The sequence below is a fragment of the Struthio camelus genome, chromosome 29 (assembly GCF_040807025.1).
Source record: "Struthio camelus isolate bStrCam1 chromosome 29, bStrCam1.hap1, whole genome shotgun sequence".
Lineage (NCBI taxonomy): Eukaryota > Metazoa > Chordata > Aves > Struthioniformes > Struthionidae > Struthio > Struthio camelus.
This window is the reverse complement of record NC_090970.1, coordinates 773,616-794,368: the sequence shown is the minus strand read 5'-3', so window position 1 is coordinate 794,368 and position 20,753 is coordinate 773,616. Positions and strand designations below refer to the sequence as shown.

General features: G+C 70.5%; 1 protein-coding gene and 1 long non-coding RNA gene across 2 annotated transcripts in view; both read left to right on the top strand.

The window, feature by feature from the left end:
- TEP1 (telomerase associated protein 1) overlaps positions 1 to 19,477 on the top strand; it is a 60,935-nt gene extending 41,458 nt beyond the window's left edge. The window contains exons 37-53 of the mRNA XM_068921835.1: positions 332 to 553; positions 1,636 to 1,816; positions 2,589 to 2,804; positions 5,626 to 5,801; positions 6,279 to 6,404; positions 9,946 to 10,053; positions 11,105 to 11,231; positions 11,661 to 11,728; positions 13,013 to 13,187; positions 13,809 to 13,972; positions 14,839 to 14,960; positions 15,519 to 15,668; positions 16,999 to 17,425; positions 17,944 to 18,049; positions 18,322 to 18,407; positions 18,939 to 19,046; positions 19,127 to 19,477. Coding sequence (XP_068777936.1) covers positions 332 to 553; positions 1,636 to 1,816; positions 2,589 to 2,804; positions 5,626 to 5,801; positions 6,279 to 6,404; positions 9,946 to 10,053; positions 11,105 to 11,231; positions 11,661 to 11,728; positions 13,013 to 13,187; positions 13,809 to 13,972; positions 14,839 to 14,960; positions 15,519 to 15,668; positions 16,999 to 17,425; positions 17,944 to 18,049; positions 18,322 to 18,407; positions 18,939 to 19,046; positions 19,127 to 19,321 — 2,757 coding nt within the window. The 3' untranslated portion in view covers positions 19,322 to 19,477. The remainder of the gene's footprint in view (positions 1 to 331; positions 554 to 1,635; positions 1,817 to 2,588; positions 2,805 to 5,625; positions 5,802 to 6,278; positions 6,405 to 9,945; positions 10,054 to 11,104; positions 11,232 to 11,660; positions 11,729 to 13,012; positions 13,188 to 13,808; positions 13,973 to 14,838; positions 14,961 to 15,518; positions 15,669 to 16,998; positions 17,426 to 17,943; positions 18,050 to 18,321; positions 18,408 to 18,938; positions 19,047 to 19,126) is intronic.
- A 395-nt stretch (positions 19,478 to 19,872) lies between these two features.
- LOC138062815 (uncharacterized) lies at positions 19,873 to 20,312 on the top strand. The gene is made up of 2 exons (XR_011136589.1): positions 19,873 to 19,927; positions 20,196 to 20,312. It is a non-coding gene; the product is annotated as an uncharacterized lncRNA (long non-coding RNA).
- The last annotated feature ends 441 nt before the right edge of the window (positions 20,313 to 20,753 follow it).

Sequence of the window (20,753 nt, the reverse complement as noted above, 5' to 3'; positions counted from 1 at the left end):
GGATACTGGGAGACATTGGGAGGCATTGGAAGGGCACTGGGAGGACACTGGGAGGCACTGGAAGGTCACTGGGAGGGTACTGGGAGACAGTGGGAGGTGCTGGGAGGCACTGGGAGAGCACTGGGAGGCACTGGGAGGCACTGGGAGGGTACTGGGAGACACTGGGAGAGCACTGGGAGGCACTGGGAGGCCACTGGGAGGCACTGGGAGGATACTGGGAGCACTGGGAGTCCCCCGGGTGCCCCCAGCAACCACCCTAGGACACCCCAGCCTCCCTCCCCGGCCCCCTCCCAGTGCTCCCAGTCCCCTAACTGGTCCCCCCCCCCCCCAGGAACTGGGACCGCGGGGGACGGGCGCTTTCGGGGCGGTCGCCTTCGACCCGACCGGGCGGCTGCTGGCGGCGGCCGAGACCCCCGGCACCCTGCGCCTGTGGGGCTGGCCGGGGGGCACCCCGCTCGGGGTGCTGGGCACCCTGGGGGGGCCACCGGCCGCCCTGGCCTGGGCCCCGGCCCCCGCCGCCCCCGCCCTCCTCAGCGCCAGCCCCGGCGGCCAGGTACGGGGGGGGGGTTTGGGGGGTCCCTGGAGGGGTTTGGGTGGGGGCGGATGGGTGCTGAGCACCCTGGGGTGGCCCCCGGGGCCGGGGCGTAACCGGCCGGGACCCCAGGGCTGCTCTAGCGGGGTGGTGGCGGCCCCGTACGGGGGGGTTTGGGGGTGAATTGGGGGCTTTGGGGGGTCCCTGGAGGGGTTTGGGTGGGGGCGGATGGGTGCTGAGCACCCTGGGGTGGCCCCCGGGGCCGGGGCGTAACCGGCCAGGACCCCAGGGCTGCTCTAGGGGGGTGGTGGCGGCCCCGTACGGGGGGGTTTTGGGGTGAATTGGGGGGTTTGGGGGGTCTCTGGAGGGGTTTGGGGGCGGTTGGGTGGGGGCGGATGGGTGCTGAGCACCCTGGGGTGGCCCCCGGCGCCGGGGCGTAACCGGCCGGGACCCCAGGGCTGCTCTAGGGGGGTGGCGGCGGCCCCGTACGGGGGGTTTTGGGGGTGAATTGGGGGGTTTTGGGGTGATTTCAGGGTTTTGGGGGGTCCCTGGAGGGGTTTGGGTGGGGGCGGATGGGTGCTGAGCACCCTGGGGTGGCCCCCGGGGCCGGGGCGTAACCGGCCGGGACCCCAGGGCTGCTCTAGGGGGGTGGCGGCGGCCCCGTACGGGGGGGTTTGGGGGTGAATTGGGGGGTTTGGGGGGTCCCTGGAGGGGTTTGGGTGGGGGCGGATGGGTGCTGAGCACCCTGGGGCCGGGGCGTAACCGGCCGAGACCCCAGGGCTGCTCTAGGGGGGTGGTGGCGGCCCCGTACGGGGGGGTTTTGGGGTGAATTGGGGGGTTTTGGGGTGATTTCAGGGTTTTGGGGGGTCCCTGGAGGGGTTTGGGTGGGGGCGGATGGGTGCTGAGCACCCTGGGGTGGCCCCCGGGGCCGGGGCGTAACCGGCCGGGACCCCAGGGCTGCTCTAGGGGGGTGGCGGCGGCCCCGTACGGGGGGGTTTTGGGGTGAATTGGGGGGTTTGGGGGTCCCCGAGAGGGTTTGGGGGGGGTTGGGTGGGGGGATAGGGCGGATTTGGGGTGCTGAGGGGGCCCCCGGGTGCCCCCAGGTGCTGCTGTGGCCGCCGGGGCTGGGCCGGGTGCGGGCGACCCTGCGACCCCCCCCCGGCGACGACCCCGGCGACGACCCCGGCGACGACCCCGGCCTCTGCGTGGCCTTTGACCCCAGCGGCACCCGCCTGGCCGTGGGGCACCAGCGCGGGGACGTCTGGGTGCACTGGGCGCCCTGGGGTGAGTGCCCCTCCCGGACACCTGGGCCCCTCCCGGACGCCTGGGCCCCCTCCCCGGACACCTGGGCCCCTCCCCGGACACCTGGGCCCCTCACCCGGACGCCTGGGCCCCTTCCCCGGACGCCTGGGCCCCCTCCCCGGACACCTGGGCCCCTCCCCGGACACCTGGGCCCCTCACCCGGACGCCTGGGCCCCTTCCCCGGACGCCTGGGCCCCTTACCCGGACACCTGGGCCCCTCACCCAGACGCCTGGACCCCTCCCCGGACGCCTGGGCCCCTTCCCGGACACCTGGGCCCCTTTCCCGGACGCCTGGGTCCCTCCCCGGACACCTAGGTCCTGCCCTGGACGCCTGGGCCCCTCCCAGACACCTGGGTCCCTCATCCCGGATGCCTGGGCCCCTTCCCCGGACACCTGGGCCCCTTCCCCGGACACCGGGATCCCTTCCCCGGACACCTGGGCCCCTTCCCAGACGCCTGGGCCCCTTTCCCGGATGCCTGGGCCCCTTCCGGACACCTGGGCCCTCTCCCCTGGATGCCTGGGCCCTTCCCCGGACACCTGGGCCCCTTCCCCGGACGCCTGGGCTCCTTTCCCGGACACCTGGGCCCCTTTCCCGGACGCCTGGGCCCCTTCCCCCGGACACCTGGGCCCCTGCTGGCCACGTCAGTCCGCGGGGGTGGGATCGGGGTGGCAGCGGCCGCGGCGGGGGAGGGGGTTGGGGCTGGCCCGGACGCCTGGGCCCCTCCCGGACGCCTGGGCCCCTTGTCTCGCGCAGGCCGGGGGGCGGCGCGCTGCGGGGCCGGGGCGCCCGTGAGCTGCCTGGCCTGGCTGGGCCCCCGGGCGCTGGCCGGGGGGGGGCCCGGGGGCTCCCTGTGGAGCTGGGAGGTGCCGCCCCCCCCCGGCACCCCGCGGCCCCTCTGGGTGCTGCCCCTGGCCGGGGGGGCCCTGCTGGCCCTGGCCGGGGACGCCCGCACCCTGGTGGCCACCACCGGTAAGGGGGCCGGGGCGGGGGGGGCTATGGGGTGCTGGGGAGGGCTATGGGGTGCTGTATGGGGGGGCTATGGGGTGTTATGGGGGTCTATGGGGTGCTATGGGGGTCTATGGGGTGTTATGGGTGTGGTATGGGGGGCTATGGGGTGCTGCAGGGGGGTCTATGGGGGTCTATGGGGTGCTATGGGGCTCTATGGGGTGTTATGGGGTGTTATGGGTGTGGTATGGGGGGCTATGGGGTGCTGCAGGGGGGTCTATGGGGTGCTATGGGGGTTTATGGGGTGTTATGGGGGCTCTATGGGGTGTTATGGGTGTGGTATGGGGGGCTATGGGGTGCTGCAGGGGGGTCTATGGGGTGCTATGGGGGTCTATGGGGGGTCTAGGGGGTGCTATGGGGTGTTATGGGTGTGGTATGGGGGGCTATGGGGTGCTGCCGGGGGGTCTATGGGGTGCTATGGGGGTCTATGGGGGGTCTAGGGGGTGCTATGGGGTGTTATGGGTGTGGTATGGGGGGCTATGGGGTGCTGCAGGGGGGTCTATGGGGTGCTATGGGGGTCTATGGGGGGTCTAGGGGGTGCTATGAGGTGCTATGGAGGGTCTATGGGGTGCTATGGGGGTCTATGGGGTGTTATGGGGGCTCTATGGGGTGCTATGGGGTGTTATGGGTGTGGTATGGGGGGCTATGGGGTGCTGCAGGGGGGTCTATGGGGTGCTATGGGGGTCTATGGGGGGTCTAGGGGGTGCTATGGGGTGCTATGGAGGGTCTATGGGGTGCTATGGGGGTCTATGGGGTGTTATGGGGGCTCTATGGGGTGCTATGGGGTGTTATGGGTGTGGTATGGGGGGCTATGGGGTGCTGCAGGGGGGTCTATGGGGTGCTATGGGGGTCTATGGGGGGGTCTATGGGGTGCTATGGAGTGCTATAGGGGGTCTATGGGGTGCTATGGGGTGTTATGGGGTGGTATGGGGGGCTATGGGGTGCTATGGGGTGCTATGGGGGTGCTATGGAGGATCTATAGGGTGTTATGGGGGGTCTATGGGGTGTTATGGGGGTCTATGGGGTGCTACGGGGTGTTATGGGGTGGTATGGGGGGCTATGGGGTGCTATGAAATGTTATGGGGGTGTTGTGGGGTGTTATAGGGGGTCCATGGGGTGCTATGGGGGTGGTATGGGGGTCTATAGCGTGTTATGGGGGTCTATGGGGTGCTATGGGGTGTTATGGGGGCTATAGGGTGTTATGGGGGTCTGTGGGGTGTTATGGGGGGCCTATGGGGTGTTACGGGGGGCTATGGGGTGTTATAGGGGGGTCTGTGGGGTGTTATGGGGTGCTATGGGGTGCTATAGGGGGTCTCTGGCATGTTATGGGGGTGGCATGGGGTGCTATGGGGTGGTATAGGGAATCTATGGGGTGATATGGGGTGTTATGGGGGTCTATAGGGTGTTATAGGGGGTCTATGGGGTGTTATGGGGGGCCTACAGGGTGTTATGGGGGGCTATGGGGTGTTATAGGGGGCTATGGGGTCTTATAGGGGGGTCTATGGGTTGTCATGGGGGGCTATGGGGGGCTTTGGGAGTCCTATGGGGTGTTATGGGGGGCTATGAGATGCTATGGGGGCTCTATGTGTGCTAGGGGGTGCTATGGGGTGCATTGGGGGCTCTGTGGGGTGTTATGGGGTCTATGGGGTATTATAGGGGATGCTATGGGGTGTTATGGGGGCTGGGGGTGTTATGGGGGTTATGGGGCACTGTGGGGGCTCTATGGGGAGTTATGGGGGCTATGGGGGTCTATGAAGTGTTACAGGGGGGCTATGGGGGTCTATGGGGGCTCTATGGGGTGTTAGGGGTGGCTATGGGGCTCTGTGGGGGGCTGTGGGGGGTCTAAGGGTATTAGAGGGGGTCTATAGGGCAGCTGTGACTCTCTGTGGGTCAGAAGGCTTTTTCTGGGGTCTCTATGGGGCGTCTATGGGTCTCTGTGGGTCTCTGTGGGGTCTCCAAGGGTCTCTGTGGGGCTGCAGGATCTCCATGAGGTCTCTGGGGGTCTCTGTGGGGCAATGGGAGGTCGCTATGGGTCTCTGCAGGTCAGGAGGATCTCCATGAGGTCTCTGGGGGTCTGTGTGGGGCAGCAGGGGGTGTCTGTGGGGCAGTGGGAGGTCGCTATGGGTCTCTGCAGGTCAGGAGGATCTCCATGAGGTCTCTGGGGGTCTGTGTGGGGCAGCAGGGGGTGTCTGTGGGGCAGTGGGAGGTCGCTATGGGTCTCTGTAGGTCAGGAGGATCTCCATGAGGTCTCTGGGGGGTCTGTGTGGGGCAGCAGGGGGTGTCTGTGGGGCAGTGGGAGGTCGCTATGGGTCTCTGCAGGTCAGGAGGATCTCCATGAGGTCTCTGGGGGTCTGTGTGGGGCAGCAGGGGGTGTCTGTGGGGCAGTGGGAGGTCGCTATGGGTCTCTGCAGGTCAGGAGGATCTCCATGAGGTCTCTGGGGGTCTGTGTGGGGCAGCAGGGGGTGTCTGTGGGGCAGTGGGAGGTCGCTATGGGTCTCTGCAGGTCAGGAGGATCTCCATGAGGTCTCTGGGGGTCTGTGTGGGGCAGCAGGGGGTGTCTGTGGGGCAGTGGGAGGTCGCTATGGGTCTCTGCAGGTCAGGAGGATCTCCATGAGGTCTCTGGGGGGTCTGTGTGGGGCAGCAGGGGGTGTCTGTGGGGCAGTGGGAGGTCGCTATGGGTCTCTGTAGGTCAGGAGGATCTCCATGAAGTTTCTATGGGGTATCTATGGGTCTCTGGGGGTCTCCATGGGTCGCTATGGGTCGCTGAGGCCCCTGTGCCCCACAGAGGATGGGTTCGTGGGGCTGTGGCCAGCTGAAGCCCTGGCGGTGCCACCCCCACCGGGGGCAGCTGTGGGGCGGGGGCCGCCCGTCACCCGCCTCATCCAGCCCCACGTCGGCCCCACGGCATGTGTGGGGCTGAGCCCCGATGGCCTACGCCTTGCTACGGGCGGCCACGACAGGGTAAGGAGGCTGCCGTGGGGCGCACTGGAGGGCCTGGGGGGCAGCCGTGGGGCTGGGGATGCTGGGGGGTTGGGTGCTATGGGGTTGGGTGCTATGGGGCTGGCAGTGCTATGGCATTGGGCGCTATGGGGCTGGGCGCTATAGGGTTGGGTGCTATGGGGCTGGGGGTGCTATGGGACTGGGAGCTATGGGGTGGGTGTTATGGGGCTGGTGGGTGCTATGGGGTTGGGTGCTATGGGGCTAGGAGCTATGGGGCTGGGAGCTATGGGGTGGGTGCTATGGGGCTGAGGGTGCTATGGGGTTGGTGGGCGCTATGGGGCTGGGAGCTATGGAGCTATAGGGTGGTATGGGGCTGGGAGCTATGGGGCTGAGGGTGCTATGGGGCTGGGTGCTATGGGGTGGGGGGCCAATAAGGGGCAGGGGGCGGCTATGGGGCAGGGCGGGCGGCGGCATGGAGCTGACGGCGCCGTGGGGCAGGCGCTGGCGGTGTGGCCGGTGGCCGTGGGGCCGGGGGCGGCCGCCGCCGTGGGGCAGCCCCTGCGCCGCTGGCCCCACGCCCACCGCGACTGGCTGGGTGCCGTGGCCTGGGCCGGCGAGCTGCTGGTGAGACGCCGTGGGGCAGGGGGGCCGGGGGGCGCCCTATGGGTCCCTATGGGTGCCCACGGGGCCCTATGGGGGGCTGTGGGGCAGGGGGGTCCCAATGGGTCTCCATGGGGGGCTATGGGGCAGGGAGGTCCCAAGGGTCTCCATGGGGTGCTATGGGGCACGTGGTTCCAATAGGTCCTCGTGGGTCCCCATGGGGTGCTATAGGGCAGGGAGGTCCCAATGGGTCCCCATGGGTCACCGTGGGTCTCCATGGGGGGCTATGGGGCAAGTAGGTCCCAATGGGTTCCCATGGGTCTTCATGGGTCTGCATGGGGTGCTATGGGGCAGGGAGGTCCCAATGGGTCCCTATGGGTCACTGTGGGTCTCCATGGGGGCTATGGGGCAGGGAGGTCCCAATGGGTCCCTATGGGTCATCATGGGTCTCCATGGGGTGCTATGGGGCAGGAAGGTCCCAATGGGTCCCTATGGGTCATCATGGGTCTCCATGGGGTGCTATGGGGCAGGAAGGTCCCAATGGGTCCCTATGGGTCTTCATGGGTCTCCATGGGGTGCTATGGGGCAGGGAGGTCCCAATGGGTCCCTATGGGTCACCGTGGGTCTCCATGGGGTGCTATGGGGCAGGAAGGTCCCAATGGGTCCCTATGGGTCTTCATGGGTCTCCATGGGGTGCTATGGGGCAGGGAGGTCCCAATGGGTCCCTATGGGTCATCATGGGTCTCCATGGGGTGCTATGGGGCAGGAAGGTCCCAATGGGTCCCTATGGGTCATCATGGGTCTCCATGGGGTGCTATGGGGCAGGGAGGTCCCAATGGGTCCCTATGGGTCACTGTGGGTCTCCATGGGGGCTATGGGGCAGGGAGGTCCCAATGGGTCCCTATGGGTCATCATGGGTCTCCATGGGGTGCTATGGGGCAGGAAGGTCCCAATGGGTCCCTATGGGTCATCATGGGTCTCCATGGGGTGCTATGGGGCAGGAAGGTCCCAATGGGTCCCTATGGGTCTTCATGGGTCTCCATGGGGTGCTATGGGGCAGGGAGGTCCCAATGGGTCCCTATGGGTCACCGTGGGTCTCCATGGGGTGCTATGGGGCAGGAAGGTCCCAATGGGTCCCTATGGGTCTTCATGGGTCTCCATGGGGTGCTATGGGGCAGGGAGGTCCCAATGGGTCCCTATGGGTCACCGTGGGTCTCCATGGGGTGCTATGGGGCAGGGAGGTCTGAATGGGTTCCAATGGGTCTTCATGGGTCCCCGTGGGGTGCTATGGGGCAGGGGGCTCCCAGGGGTCCCAATGGGTCCCTAATGGGCAGGGGGGTCCCAATGGGTCTCTATGGGTCCCTATGGGGTGCTATGGGGCAGGGTGGACCCATGGGTCCCAATGGGTCCCAATGGGGCAGGGGGGTCCCAATGGGTTCCAATGGGGCAGGATGGTCCCAATGGGTATTTATGGGGTGCTATGGGGCAGGGGGCTCCCAGGGGTCCCAATGGGTCCCTAATGGGCAGGGGGGTCCCAATGGGTCTCTATGGGTCCCTATGGGGTGCTATGGGGCAGAGGGGTCCCATGGGTCTCAATGGGTCCCTATGGGGTAGGAGGATCCCAATGGGTCTCTATGGGTCCCTATGGGGTGCTATGGGGCAGGGTGGACCCATGGGTCCCAATGGGTCCCTATGGGGTAGGGGGGTCCCAATGGATCCCTATGGCTTTCTATGGGGCAGGGGGGTCCCAATGGGTCCCAACGGGGCAGGGGGGTCCCAATGGGTTCCAATGGGGCAGGATGGTCCCAATGGGTCCCAATGGGTCAGGGGGGTCCCAATGGGTCCCAATGGGTCCCAGTGGGGCAGGGGGGTTCCAATGGGTCCCAATGGGGCAGGGGGATCCCAATGGGTCCCAATGGGGCAGGAGGGTCCCAATGGGTCCCAATGGGTCCCAATGGGGCAGGGGGGTCCCAATGGGTCCCAGTGGGGCAGGGGCGTTCCAATGGGTTCCAATGGGGCAGGGGGATCCCAATGGGTCCCTATGGCTTTCTATGGGGCAGGGGGGTCCCAATGGGTCCCAACGGGGCAGGGGGGTCCCAATGGGTTCCAATGGGGCAGGATGGTCCCAATGGGTCCCAATGGGTCAGGGGGGTCCCAATGGGTCCCAATGGGTCCCAGTGGGGCAGGGGGGTTCCAATGGGTCCCAATGGGGCAGGGGGATCCCAATGGGTCCCAATGGGGCAGGAGGGTCCCAATGGGTCCCAATGGGTCCCAATGGGGCAGGGGGGTCCCAATGGGTCCCAGTGGGGCAGGGGCGTTCCAATGGGTTCCAATGGGGCAGGGGGATCCCAATGGGTCCCAATGGGGCAGGGGGGTCCCAATGGGTCCCAATGGGTCCCAATGGGTCCCAATGGGGCAGGGGGATCCCAATGGGTCCCAATGGGTCCCAATGGGTCCCAATGGGGCAGGGGGATCCCAATGGGTCCCAATGGGTCCCAATGGGTCCCAATGGGTGCCAGTGGGGCAGGGGGGTCCCAATGGGTCCCAATGGGGCAGGAGGGTTCCAATGGGTCCCAATGGGGCAGGGGGGTCCCAATGGGTCCCAATGGGGCAGGGGGGTCCCAATGGGTCCCAGTGGGGCAGGGGGGTTCCAATGGGTCCCAATGGGGCAGGGGGATCCCAATGGGTCCCAATGGGTCCCAATGGGTCCCAATGGGTGCCAGTGGGGCAGGGGGGTCCCAAGGGTCCCAACGGGGCAGGAGGGTTCCAATGGGTCCCAATGGGGCAGGGGGGTCCCAATGGGTCCCAATGGGTCCCAATGGGGCAGGGGGGTCCCAATGGGTCCCAATGGGTCCCAATGGGGCAGGGGGGTCCCAATGGGTCCCAATGGGGCAGGGGGGTTCCAATGAGTCCCAATGGGGCAGGGGGGTCCCAATGGGTCCCAATGGGTCCCAATGGGGCAGGAGGGTCCCAATGGGTGCCAGTGGGGCAGGGGGGTTCCAATGGGTCCCAATGGGGCAGGAGGGTTCCAATGGGTCCCAATGGGGCAGGGGGGTCCCAATGGGTCCCAATGGGTCCCAATGGGGCAGGGGGGTCCCAATGGGTCCCAATGGGGCAGGGGGTTCCAATGGGTCCCAATGGGGCAGGGGGGTCCCAATGGGTTCCAATGGGTCCCAATGGGGCAGGGGGATCCCAATGGGTCCCAATGGGTCCCAATGGGTCCCAATGGGTGCCAGTGGGGCAGGGGGGTTCCAATGGGTCCCAATGGGGCAGGAGGGTTCCAATGGGTCCCAATGGGGCAGGGGGATCCCAATGGGTCCCAATGGGTCCCAATGGGTCCCAATGGGGCAGGGGGGTCCCAATGGGTCCCAATGGGGCAGGGGGGTCCCAATGGGTGCCAGTGGGGCAGGGGGGTCCCAGTGGGTCCCAATGGGTCCCAATGGGGCAGGGGGATCCCAATGGGTCCCAATGGGTCCCAATGGGTCCCAATGGGGCAGGAGGGTGCCAATGGGTCCCAACGGGTGCCTCCGGGCGCCCGTGGGGCTGAGCCGTGGGGCGGGCGCAGGTGTCAGGCTCAGTGGCGGGCGCCGTGGGGCTCTGGGACCCGCGTTCGGGGCAGCAGCTGCGGCACCTCGAGGGGCTCCAGGCCCCGATCGCCGCCCTCGGCCTGCACGTGAGTCGCGGAGCGGGGCCAAAAGCGTCCGGAATGGGCAAAACCGGGTGGGAAATGGGCGAAACGGGGCGGAATGGGCAAAATCGGGCGGGAAACGGGGGATTTGGGGGCATAAAGGGGGATTTCGGGGTGCAACAGGGGGTTTTGGGGGTGGAAGGGATTAGGGGGGCGATGGGGGGATTTGGGGGCAGAACGGGGGATTTGGGGGGCGACGGGGGGATTTGGGGGCGGAAGGGAGGATTGGGGGGTGACGGGGGATTCGGGGGCAGAAGGGGGGATTAGGGGGGATTTGGGGGGATTTGGGGGGCCATGGGGGGATCTGGGGGCGGAAGGGGGGATTTGGGGGCTGAAGGGGGGATTAGGGGGGTGACGGGGGGATCTGGGGGCTGAAGGGGGGATTCGGGGGGCAATGGGGGGATTTGGGGGCAGAAAGGGGGATTTGGGGGGCGGAAGGGGGGATTTGGGGGCCCATGGGGGGATCTGGGGGCTGAAGGGGGGATTTGGGGACAGAAGGGGGGATTCGGGGGGCAATGGGGGGATTTGGGGGCAGAAAGGGGGATTTGGGGGGCGACGGGGGGATTTGGGGGCCCATGGGGGGATCTGGGGGCTGAAGGGGGGATTTGGGGGGCGACGGGGGGATTTGGGGGTGGAAGGGGGGATTTGGGGGGCAATGGGGGGATTTGGGGGCGGAAGGGGGGATTTGGGGGGCAATGGGGGGATTTGGGGGTGGAAGGGGGGATTCGGGGGGCAATGGGGGGATTTGGGGGCGGAAGGGGGGATTTGGGGGCAGAAAGGGGGATTTGGGGGGCGACGGGGGGATTTGGGGGCTGAAGGGGGGATTCGGGGGCAACGGGGGGATTTGGGGACAGAAGGGGGGATTCGGGGGGCGACGGGGGGATTTGGGGGGCAATGGGGGGATTTGGGGGCAGAAAGGGGGATTTGGGGGGCGACGGGGGGATTTGGGGGCGGAAGGGGGGATTCGGGGGGCGACGGGGGTTGTGGGGGCCGCAGTGGGGATTTGGGGTTAAAACGGGGGGATTCGGGGCCGCAGGGCCGGCGGGTGCTGGCGGTGGCCCGCGACGGGGGGGTCGGCGCCTGGGACCTGCCCGCCGGCACCCCCCGCACCCAGTTCCGGGGGCACCCCAGGGCGCCCGTCCACGCCGCCGTCGCCCCCCCAGGTACCCGGCCCCAAACCGCCCGCTTTCCGCCCCAAAATCCCCCCCCCCGTCGCTCCCAGGCCCGCCGCACCCCAAAACCTGCCTTTTTGACCCCAAAATCGCCCTCCCGCACCCCTCGACGGCCTCTTTGGACCCCTCTATGGGCCTTTGGCGCCCCAAAATATCACCTCTGACCCCAAAATCGCCCCTTTTCACCCCAAAACCCGCTCCCAAGCCCCCCTCCCCGCCGCGCTGCCGCCTGCACCCAAAACCTCCCTTTTTGGCCCCAAAATCGCCCTCCCGCAGCCCTCTGCATTGCTATGTGCTTCTTGCGCCCCGAAATACCCCTTTTTCACCCCAAAACGCCCCCTGCTGCCCCAGCCCCCCCCCCATTTTGCCCCCCCCCCGTTTTGCCCGATTTCGCCCGAATTTGCCCCGATTCTGGTGCAGGGGGGCGGCGGGCGCTGCTGGCGCTGACGGGGGCCGACGGCCTCACCCGCCTCTGGGAGCCCCTCGAGGTGCGGGGGGCACTGGGAGCGACTGGGAGCGACTGGGAGGGCACTGGGAGGGCACTGGGGGGCACTGGGGGGGACTGGGAGCAACTGGGAGGGGACTGGGAGGGACTGGGGAGCACAGGGGGGGACTGGGGGCAACTGGGAGGGACTGGGAGGGCACTGGGAGGGCACTGGGAGCAACTGGGAGGGGACTGGGAGGGACTGGGAGGGACTGGGAGCAAGTGGAAGGGACTGGGAGGGCACTGGGAGGGACTGGGGACCACTGGGAGGGGACTGGGAGGGACTGGGGGCCACTGGGAGGGAACTGGGAGCAGCTGGGGAGACTGGGAGAGGACTGGGGGTGACTGGGAGGGACTGGGATGGGACTGGGAAGGAACTGGGAGGAACTGGGAGGGAACTGGAGGCAACTGGGAGGGAACTGGAGGTAACTGGGGACAACTGGGAAGGAACGGGGGCAACTAGGGGAACTGGGAGGAACTGGGAGGGAACTGGGAGGGAACTGGGGGCAACTGGGAGGGAACTGGGAGGGAACTAGGGGAACTGGGAGGGAACTGGGAGCAACTGGGAGGGAACTGGGAGGAACTAGGGGAACTGGGAAGGAACTGGGGGCAACTGGAGGCAACTGGGGACAACTGGGAGGAACTGGGAGGGAACTGGGAGGGAACTGGGAGGAACTGGGCCCAACTGGGAGCAACTGGGAGGGAACTGGGAGGGAACAGGGAGGAACGGGGCCCAACTGGGAGCAACTGGGAGGAACTGGGAGGAACTGGGAGGAACCGGGAGCAACTGGGAGAAACTGGGAGGGAACTGGGAGGAACTGGGAGGAACTGGGCCCAACTGGGAGGAACTGGGAGGAACTGGGAGGGAACTGGGAGGAACTGGGAGGAACTGGGCCCAACTGGGAGGGAACTGGGAGGAACTGGGAGGGAACTGGGAGGAACTGGGAGGAACTGGGCCCAACTGGAAGCAACTGGGAGGAACTGGGAGGGAACTGGGAGGGAACTGGGAGGAACTGGGAGGAACTGGGCCCAACTGGAAGCAACTGGGAGGGAACTGGGAGGAACTGGGCCCAACTGGAAGCAACTGGGAGGAAATGGGAGGGAACTGGGAGCAACTGGGAGCAACTGGGAGCAACTGGGAGGGAACTGGGGGGAACACGTGGCCGCGGGGGCGGGGCGGGACCCGGGAGGTCACGTGGCAACGAAGTGGGCGGGGCCGCAGGGCGGCCACGTGCCCCCGGCGCGGGGGGGGCGGGGGCGGGGCGCTGACGTCACCGCGCACGCGCAGGCGGCGGCTCCGCGCTCCCTGGGCGGCCACTGCGGCTGCGTCACGGGGCTGGCGACGTTCGTGGCCCCGCCCCCCGCCGGAAACCCCGCCCCCGCGGGAAGCCCCGCCCCCCGCGCCCGCTTCATCACCGCCGCCGACGACGGCACCGTGCGCGTGGCCGATCTGCCGGGGCCAGGTGGGCCCAGGTGTCCGGGGAGGGGGCCCAGGCGTCCGGGGAGGGGCCCAGGCGTCCGGGGAGGGGCCCAGGTGTCCGGGAAGGGGGCCCAGGCGTCCGGGGGAGGGGCCCAGGTGTCCGGGGAGGGACCCAGGCGTCCGGGGGAGGGGCCCAGGTGTCCAGGGAGGGGCCCAGGCGTCCGGGGAAGGGGCCCAGGTGTCCGGGAGAGGGGCCCAGGTGTTTGGGGAGGGGCCCAGGTGTCAGGGAGGGGGCCCAGGTGTCCGGGTCGGGGCCCAGGTGTCCGGGGGAGGGGCCCAGGCGTCCGGGGAGGGGGCCCAGGCATCCGGGATGAGGGGCCCAGGCGTCCGGGGAAGGGGCCCAGGCGTCCGGGGGAGGGGCCCAGGTGTCAGGGAGGGGGCCCAGGTGTCCGGGGCAGGGACCCAGGTGTCCGGGGGAGGGGCCCAGGCGTCCGGGGGGGGGGGCCCAGGTGTCCGGGGAGGGGGCCCAGGTGTCCGGGGGAGGGGCCTAGGCGTCCGGGGGGGGGCCCAGGTGTCCGGGGAGGGGGGCCCAGGTGTCAGGGAGGGGCCCAGGTGTCCGGGGAGGGGGCCCAGGCGTCCACCTAAGCTCTCTCCCGCGTCGCAGACGAGCCGCTGCCTGATGAGGACCCCAGCATCCAGGAGGGCCCAGGCATCCGGGGCCCGGTGGCGGCGCTGGCCTGGAGCCCTGACGGGACCCTGGCGATCTCGGGGGGCCCCGGCGGCCGACTGGTGCTCTGGGGCGACAGCCGCCCCCTGGCCGAAGCCACGGTGAGGGGCCTGGACGCCTGGGCCCTCGCGGAGGGTTGGGGGGCAGCTGGTTGGGGGGGCTCGGACGCCTGGGCCCCTCATCCTGGACACCTGGGTCCCTCCCCGGACGCCGGGGCCCCTTTCCGGACGCCTGGGCCCCTCCCCCCGGACACCTGGGCCCCTTCCCCGGACGCCTGGGCCCCCTTCCCCGGACACCTGGGGCCCCTTCCCCAGATGCTGGGGCCCCTTCCCCGGACGCCTGGGCCCCCTTCCCGGACGCCTGGGCCCCCTCCCCCGGACGCCTGGGTCCCCTTCCCCGGACGCCTGGGCCCCTTCCCCGGACACCTGGGCCCCTCCCCGGACGCCTGGGCCCCTCCCTGACACCTGGGTCGCCCTCCCTGGACGCCTGGGCCCCCTCCCCGGACACCTGGGCCCCTCCCCGGACGCCTGGACCCCTTCCCCGGACGCCTGGGTCCCCTCCCCGGACGCCTGGGCCCCTTCCCTGGACGCCTGGGTCCCCTTCCCTGGACGCCTGGGACCCTTCCCTGGACGCCTGGGTCCCCCTCCCCGGACGCCTGGGTCCCCTCCCCCGGACGCCTGGGCCCCTTCCCTGGACACCTGGGCCCCTCCCCGGACACCTGGGCCCCTCCCCGGACGCCTGGACCCCTTCCCCGGACGCCTGGGTCCCCTCCCCGGACGCCTGGGCCCCTTCCCTGGACGCCTGGGCCCCTTCCCTGGACGCCTGGGTCCCCCTCCCCGGACGCCTGGGTCCCCTCCCCCGGACGCCTGGGCCCCTTCCCTGGACACCTGGGCCCCTCCCCGGACACCTGGGCCCCCCAGACACCTGGGCCCCTCTCCGGACGCCTGGGCCCCTGACGCGCCCCCAGTGCCCGGCGCCGGCGGTGGCGGCCGTGGCCTTCTGCGCCCCCCGGCAGGTGCTGGTGGCGGCCGGGCGGCGCCTGGAGCTCTGGGACGTCGAGGAGGCGCCGCCACCCGGCCAGCGGCACAGGTGAGCCGGACGCCTGGGCCCCCTTCGTCCCCCGGACGCCTGGGCCCCTTTCCCCCGTGCGCCTGGGTGCCTTCCCGGACGCCTGGGCCCGCGTGGACGTCACCGGTGGGGGGGTTTCGGGGTGATGCCCGGACGCCTGGGCCCCGCCGACGTTGCCGGTGGGGGGGGTGTCGGGGCGATGCCCGGACGCCTGGGCCCTGCGGACGTCACCGGGGGGGGGGGGTGTCGGGGCGATGCCCGGACGCCTGGGCCCCGCCGACGTCGCCGGGGGGGGGGGGTGTCGGGGCGATGCCCGGACGCCTGGGCCCCGCCGACGTCGCCGGTGGGGGGGGGGGGTGTCGGGGCGATGCCCGGACGCCTGGGCCCCGCCGACGTCGCCGGTGGGGGGGGGGTGTCGGGGCGATGCCCGGACGCCTGGGCTCCGCCGACGTCACCGGGGGGGGGGGTGTCGGGGCGATGCCCGGACGCCTGGGCCCCGCCGACGTCGCCGGTGGGGGGGGGGTGTCGGGGCGATGCCCGGACGCCTGGGCCCCGCTGACGTCGCCGGGGGGGGCGCAGGCTGCGGCGGCGGGCGGCCCTGGGGGCGCTGGGGGTCCCGGTGCTGCGGCTGCGCCGGGCCGGGACCCCCGGGGGGCTGCTGGCCCTGGCGCTGGCGGCCGACGGGAGCCTCTGGGGCTACGGCAGCGACGACGGGCTGCGGCCCCTCGCGTACGTCACCCCCCCGAGCGGGTCGGGGGTCCCGGGGGGGGGATTTGGGGGGATTTCAGGGGTCCTGGGGGGGATTTGGGGGGATTTTGGGGGTCTCTAAGGGGGATTTGGGGGTTCAGGGGGGATTTGGGGGGTCCCTGGAGGGGATTTGGGGGGGATTTGGAGACCTTGGGGGGATGTGGGGGGATTACGGGGGTCCCTGGACGGGAATTGAGGGTCCCTGGGGGGGATTTGGGGAGATTTTGGGGGTCCCTGGGGGGGATTTGGGGGGGAATTGGGGTCCTAGGGGGGATTTGGGGGGATTTCAGGGGTCCCTGGAGGGGAATTGAGGGTCCCTGGGGGGGGATTTGGGGGGGGTTGGGGAGCCCTAGGAGGATTTTGGGGGATTTAGGGGTCCTAGGGGGGATTTGGGGTGATTTTGGGGGTCCCTGGAGGGGATTTGAGGGTCCCTAGGGGGGATTTGGGGGGATTTTGGGGGTCCTGGGGGGATTTGGGGGGATTTCAGGGGTACTGGGGGGGATTTGAGGTTTCTTAAGGGGGATTTCGGGGGTCCTGGGGGGAATTTTGGGGGTTTGGGGGTCCCTGGAGGGGCATTTGGGGGTCCTGGGGGGGATTTGGGGGGATTTCAGGGGTCCTGGGGGGATGTGGGGGACGTAGGGGGGCTTTTGGGGGTTCTGGGGGGGGGATTTTGGGGATTGGAGGGTCCTGGGGGGAATTGGGGGATCTGGGGGGGGTCCCTGGGGGGGATTTTGGGGGTCCTGGGGGGATTTGGGGGGATTTCAGGGGTCCCTGGAGGGGAATTGAGGGTCCCTAGGGGGGATTTGGGGGGATTTTGGGGTCCCGGGGGGGGTTGGGGGTCCCTAGGGGGGCTTTTGGGGGTTCGGGGGGGGATTTTGGGGATTGGAGGGTCCCAGGGGGGAATTGGGGGGGCTGGGGGGGTCCCTGGGGGGGATTTCGGGGGTCTTGGGGGGATTTGGGGAGGTGTGGGGGGATTTGGGGGTGCCTAAGGGGTATTTTGGGGGTCCGGGGGGGGAATTTGGGTGGATTTGGGGGGACCTGGGGGGATTTTGGGGGGATGTTGGGGGTCCTGGGGGGGATTTGGGGAGGTCTGGGGGGTCCCGGGGGGGATATAGGGGGTCTGGGGGGGGTTGGGGGAGATTTGGGGGTGCCGGGGGGGATTTGGGGAGGTCTGGGGGGTCCCGTGGGGGGGATATAGGGAGTCGGGGGGGATTGGGGGGGATTTGGGGGGTCCCGGGGGGGGTATTAGGGGTCCCGGGGGGGCGGTCGGGGGGTCCCCCCCCCGTCCCCCCCCTCTGACCCCCCGCTGCAGGGTGACGCTGGCCAAGAGCCGCGAGGACGCCTGGGCCCCCCCCGAGGAGCCGACGGACCCAGACGCCTGGGCCCGACCCGGACTCCTGGGCCCCTCCCCGGACGCCTGGGCCCCGCTGCCGGACGCCGGGGCCCCTCCGGACGAAGAGGCGCTGCCGGACGCCTGGGCCCCCCCCGAGGAGCCGACGAGCCCGGACGCCTGGGCCCCCCCCGAGGAGCCGACGAGCCCGGACGCCGGGGCCCCCCCCGAGGAGCCGACGGGCCCGGACGCCTGGGCCCCCCCCGAGGAGCCGACGGGCCCGGACGCCGGGGCCCCGCGCCAGCCGCCCGCTTTCCGCCTGCCCGGGAGCCCCCTGGACGCCCAGGCGCTGCCCGACGGCTCCTTCCTGCTGTGGGCGGGGGCTGCCCAGCCCCGCCTCTGGCGCCTGGTGAGGGCCCTGGCGTCCGGGGGGGGCCCAGGCGTCCGGGAGAAGGGGCCCAGGAGTCCGGGGGGGGGCAGGAGTCCGGGTGGGGGGCCCAGGCGTCCGGGGAGGGGCCCAGGTGTCTGGGAGAAGGGCCCAAGTATCCTGGGAGGGGCCCAGGCGTCCGGGTGGGTGGGGAGGGGAGGGGCCCAGGCGTCCGGGAAGGGGACCCAGGCGTCCAGGAGGGACCCAGGCGTCCGGGGCAGGGGCCCAGGCGTCCGGGGAAGGGGCCCAGGTGTCCGGGAAGGGGCCCAGGTGTCCGGGGAAGGGACCCAGGCGTCCAGGAAGGGGGCCCAGGTGTCCGGGGAAGGGCCCAGGTGTCCAGGGAAGGGGCCCAGGCGTCCGGGAAGGGGCCCAGGTGTCCGGGGAAGGGGCCCAGGTGTCCGGGGAGGGGCCCAGGTGTCCGGGGCAGGGGCCCAGGTGTCCGGGGAAGGGCCCAGGTGTCTGGGAGGCCCCGCGTGACGTGCCGTGCCGGCCGGTGGCAGGTGCCGGGGGGGCGGGGCTGGCAGGCCCAGGACGCCGGGGCCCCCGCCGCCCCCCCGCAGCCCCTCGGCCCCTCGCAGTGGTTCAACGGCGGCTGCTTCCTGCCTGGTGAGCGGTTTGGGGTGAAAAATGGTGGTTTTGGGGGCGGCCGGGTCTGGGGGCTGCGTTTGGGGTGAAAAGGGGGGATTTTGGGGGTTCTAGGGGCTGTTTTTGGGGTGAAAAAGGGAGATTTTGGGTTTCTGGGGGCTGGTTTTGGGGTGAAAAGGGCATTTTGGGGCACTGGGGCTGGTTTTGGGGTGAAAAGGGGGGATTTTGGGGCGCTGGGGCTGGTTTGGGGGGGGTCCGGGGTGGTTTCGGGGAGGCCTGACGCCGCCGCCCAGGTGAGGGGCTCTTCCTGGGCCGCTCCGATGGCACCTTGTGGGCGACCCGGGGCCGGGGCGACAGCAGGGCCTGGAGCTGCCGCAAGGTGGGTGACCACGGAGGGGCCCAGGCGTCCGGGGAAGGGGCCCAGGCGTCCGGGGAAGGGGCCCAGGCGTCCGGGGAGGGGCCCAGGTGTCTGGGAAGGGGCCCAGGTGTTCGGGAAGGGGCCCAGGCGTCCGGGGAGGGGCCCCGGCGTTCGGGGGGGCGCCCAGGTGTCCGAGGAAGGGGCCCGGGTGTCCGGGATGAGGGGCCCAGGTGTCCGGGGAGGGGCCCAGGCGTCCGGGATGAGGGGCCCAGGCGTCCGGGGAAGGGGCCCAGGCGTCCGGGTCGGGGCCCAGGCGTCCGGGGAAGGGGCCCAGGCGTCCGGGGAGGGGCCCAGGTGTCTGGGAAGGGGCCCAGGTGTTCGGGATGAGGGGCCCAGGTGTCCGGGAAGGGGCCCAGGCGTTCGGGGGGGCGCCCAGGTGTCCGGGGAGGGGCCCAGGTGTCGGGGGAGGGGCCCAGGTGTCCGGGGAGGGGCCCAGGTGTCCGGGGAGGGGCCCAGGCGTCCGGGCGAGGGACCCAGGCGTCCGGGCGGCAGGCGCACGGCGGCGCGGTCACGGCCGTGGCCGCCCTGGACGGGACGACGCTGGTGACGGCCGGGGCCGACGGCCGGGCCCGGCTCTGGCGCCCTTCCGGGGGCTCTCCGGTGAGTGCGGGGGGGGGGGTTACAGGAGGGGCGGGGCTAGCGGTGGGCGTGGCCCGCTGACGCCCCGCCCCCCCCGGCAGCTGGCCCACTTCGCCTGCGCCGCCCCCGTGACCTGCGCCGAGGTCCGGCCCGGCCCCGAACCCGGCCTGGCCCTGGGCGACGCCGGCGGCCGCGTCTACTTCCTCCGCTGGGCCACGCCCCCTTCTGCTGGCCACGCCCCTTCTGCTGGCCACGCCCCCCGGACGGCGGAGGCCCCGCCCCCCGGCCCCTCCTAGCGCTCTGCAAGCCAGCTGCTGCCTGCCCTGCGGGGGGGCGTGGCCTGCGCTAAGGGGCGGGGCCTGCCGCCGAGGGGTGGTCGCTCCCCCCTGCGGCAGGCCACGCCCCCTCTTCTGCACCCCTCCCCCAGTGGAATAAAGTTGCCCCTCCCCTGCCGTCTCTGTGTGTTGATTGGAGGGGGTGCCCAGGGGCCCCGCCCACCAGCAAGCCCCGCCCACCACCCCCTAACAGGAGGTTTTGGCCCCTTAAGGCCCCCCCGTTGCGACGGTAGCGCTTGGCCCCGCCCCCCTCCGCCCGCCCCCGCCAATCGCAGCGCTCCGCTGCCGGCAAGCCCCGCCCCCGCCCCGCCCCCCGCCGCCCAGCCGGCCTGCGGGTCTGTTTGCATAACCCCGCCCACCTCCGCGCTGATTGGTCCGCCGCGCTGCCCGTCGCGCGGCTCGTCCCTCCCACCCCGGCAGCCCCCCCGCGGTGGGGAGGAGCGAGCGAGGCGGGCGGCGGCCCAATGAGCGGGCGCGGGGCGGGTGACGTCACGCGGGCTCGGCCGCCTGCCGTTCATTCGGCGCCGCGGCGGCGGCGGGGAAGGAGCTGCGGGAGCTGCGGCGCAGGTAACGCTGCCCCCCCCCCCCCCTTTCCCACAGCACCGAGGCGACCCGCGTTCCCCCCGCCGCCGCGAGCCGTGGGCGGCGGGGTTTGGCGGCGTCGCAGAGCACAACGGCGGCTTTTTTCCTTCACTCTCCCGGCCGCGGCCCGGTGCGGCCGCTCGCGGGTGGCCGGCGGCGAATTTTGCGGGGTCGCACAATTAGACGGCGGCGGCGGGCGAGGGCCGTTCGCTACCGCCGCCATCGCTCTCTCTTCTTCCTGCCTTCTCCTCAGGTGCGGCGGGGGCGGCGGCGTTGTGCTCCGAGGCGGAACCACCTTCCCGAGCGGCCGCGGGGAGGGCGGGAAAGCCCCGCGCCTTGTGTGTTTTAATAAAATCCTCTATTTTCTTTTTTTTGTTGTTGTTTTTTAACGAGTTTTTTTCGTCGCCTTTCAGCCGCTTTTCCTCCTGCTTCTCTTCCCCTCCCCCCCCCCTCCCCCGCCTCCATGATGGTTCGTCCCGCTTCGCCTCATGGTTGGGGCGGGAAAAGGCGTTGGGGGCGGCGCATGCGCAGTGGGCGGGAAAGGCCGTTGAGGGCTGGGGTTGCCCGGAGGCGGGGGGGGCGGCGCATGCGCGGAGGGCAGGAAGTGGCGCTTAAGGGGCGGGGCGCGCCCTGAGGGCGGCAAGCAGCGCATGCGCCGTGGGTGGCAGCGGTCTTTAGGGGCGGGGCGCGCCCTGAGGGCGGCAAGCGGCGCATGCGCCCTGGGTGGCAGCGGTCTTTAGGGGCGGGGCGCGTCCTGAGGGCGGCAAGCGGCGCATGCGCGGTGGCCAGCAGCGGTTTCTAGATGCGGGGC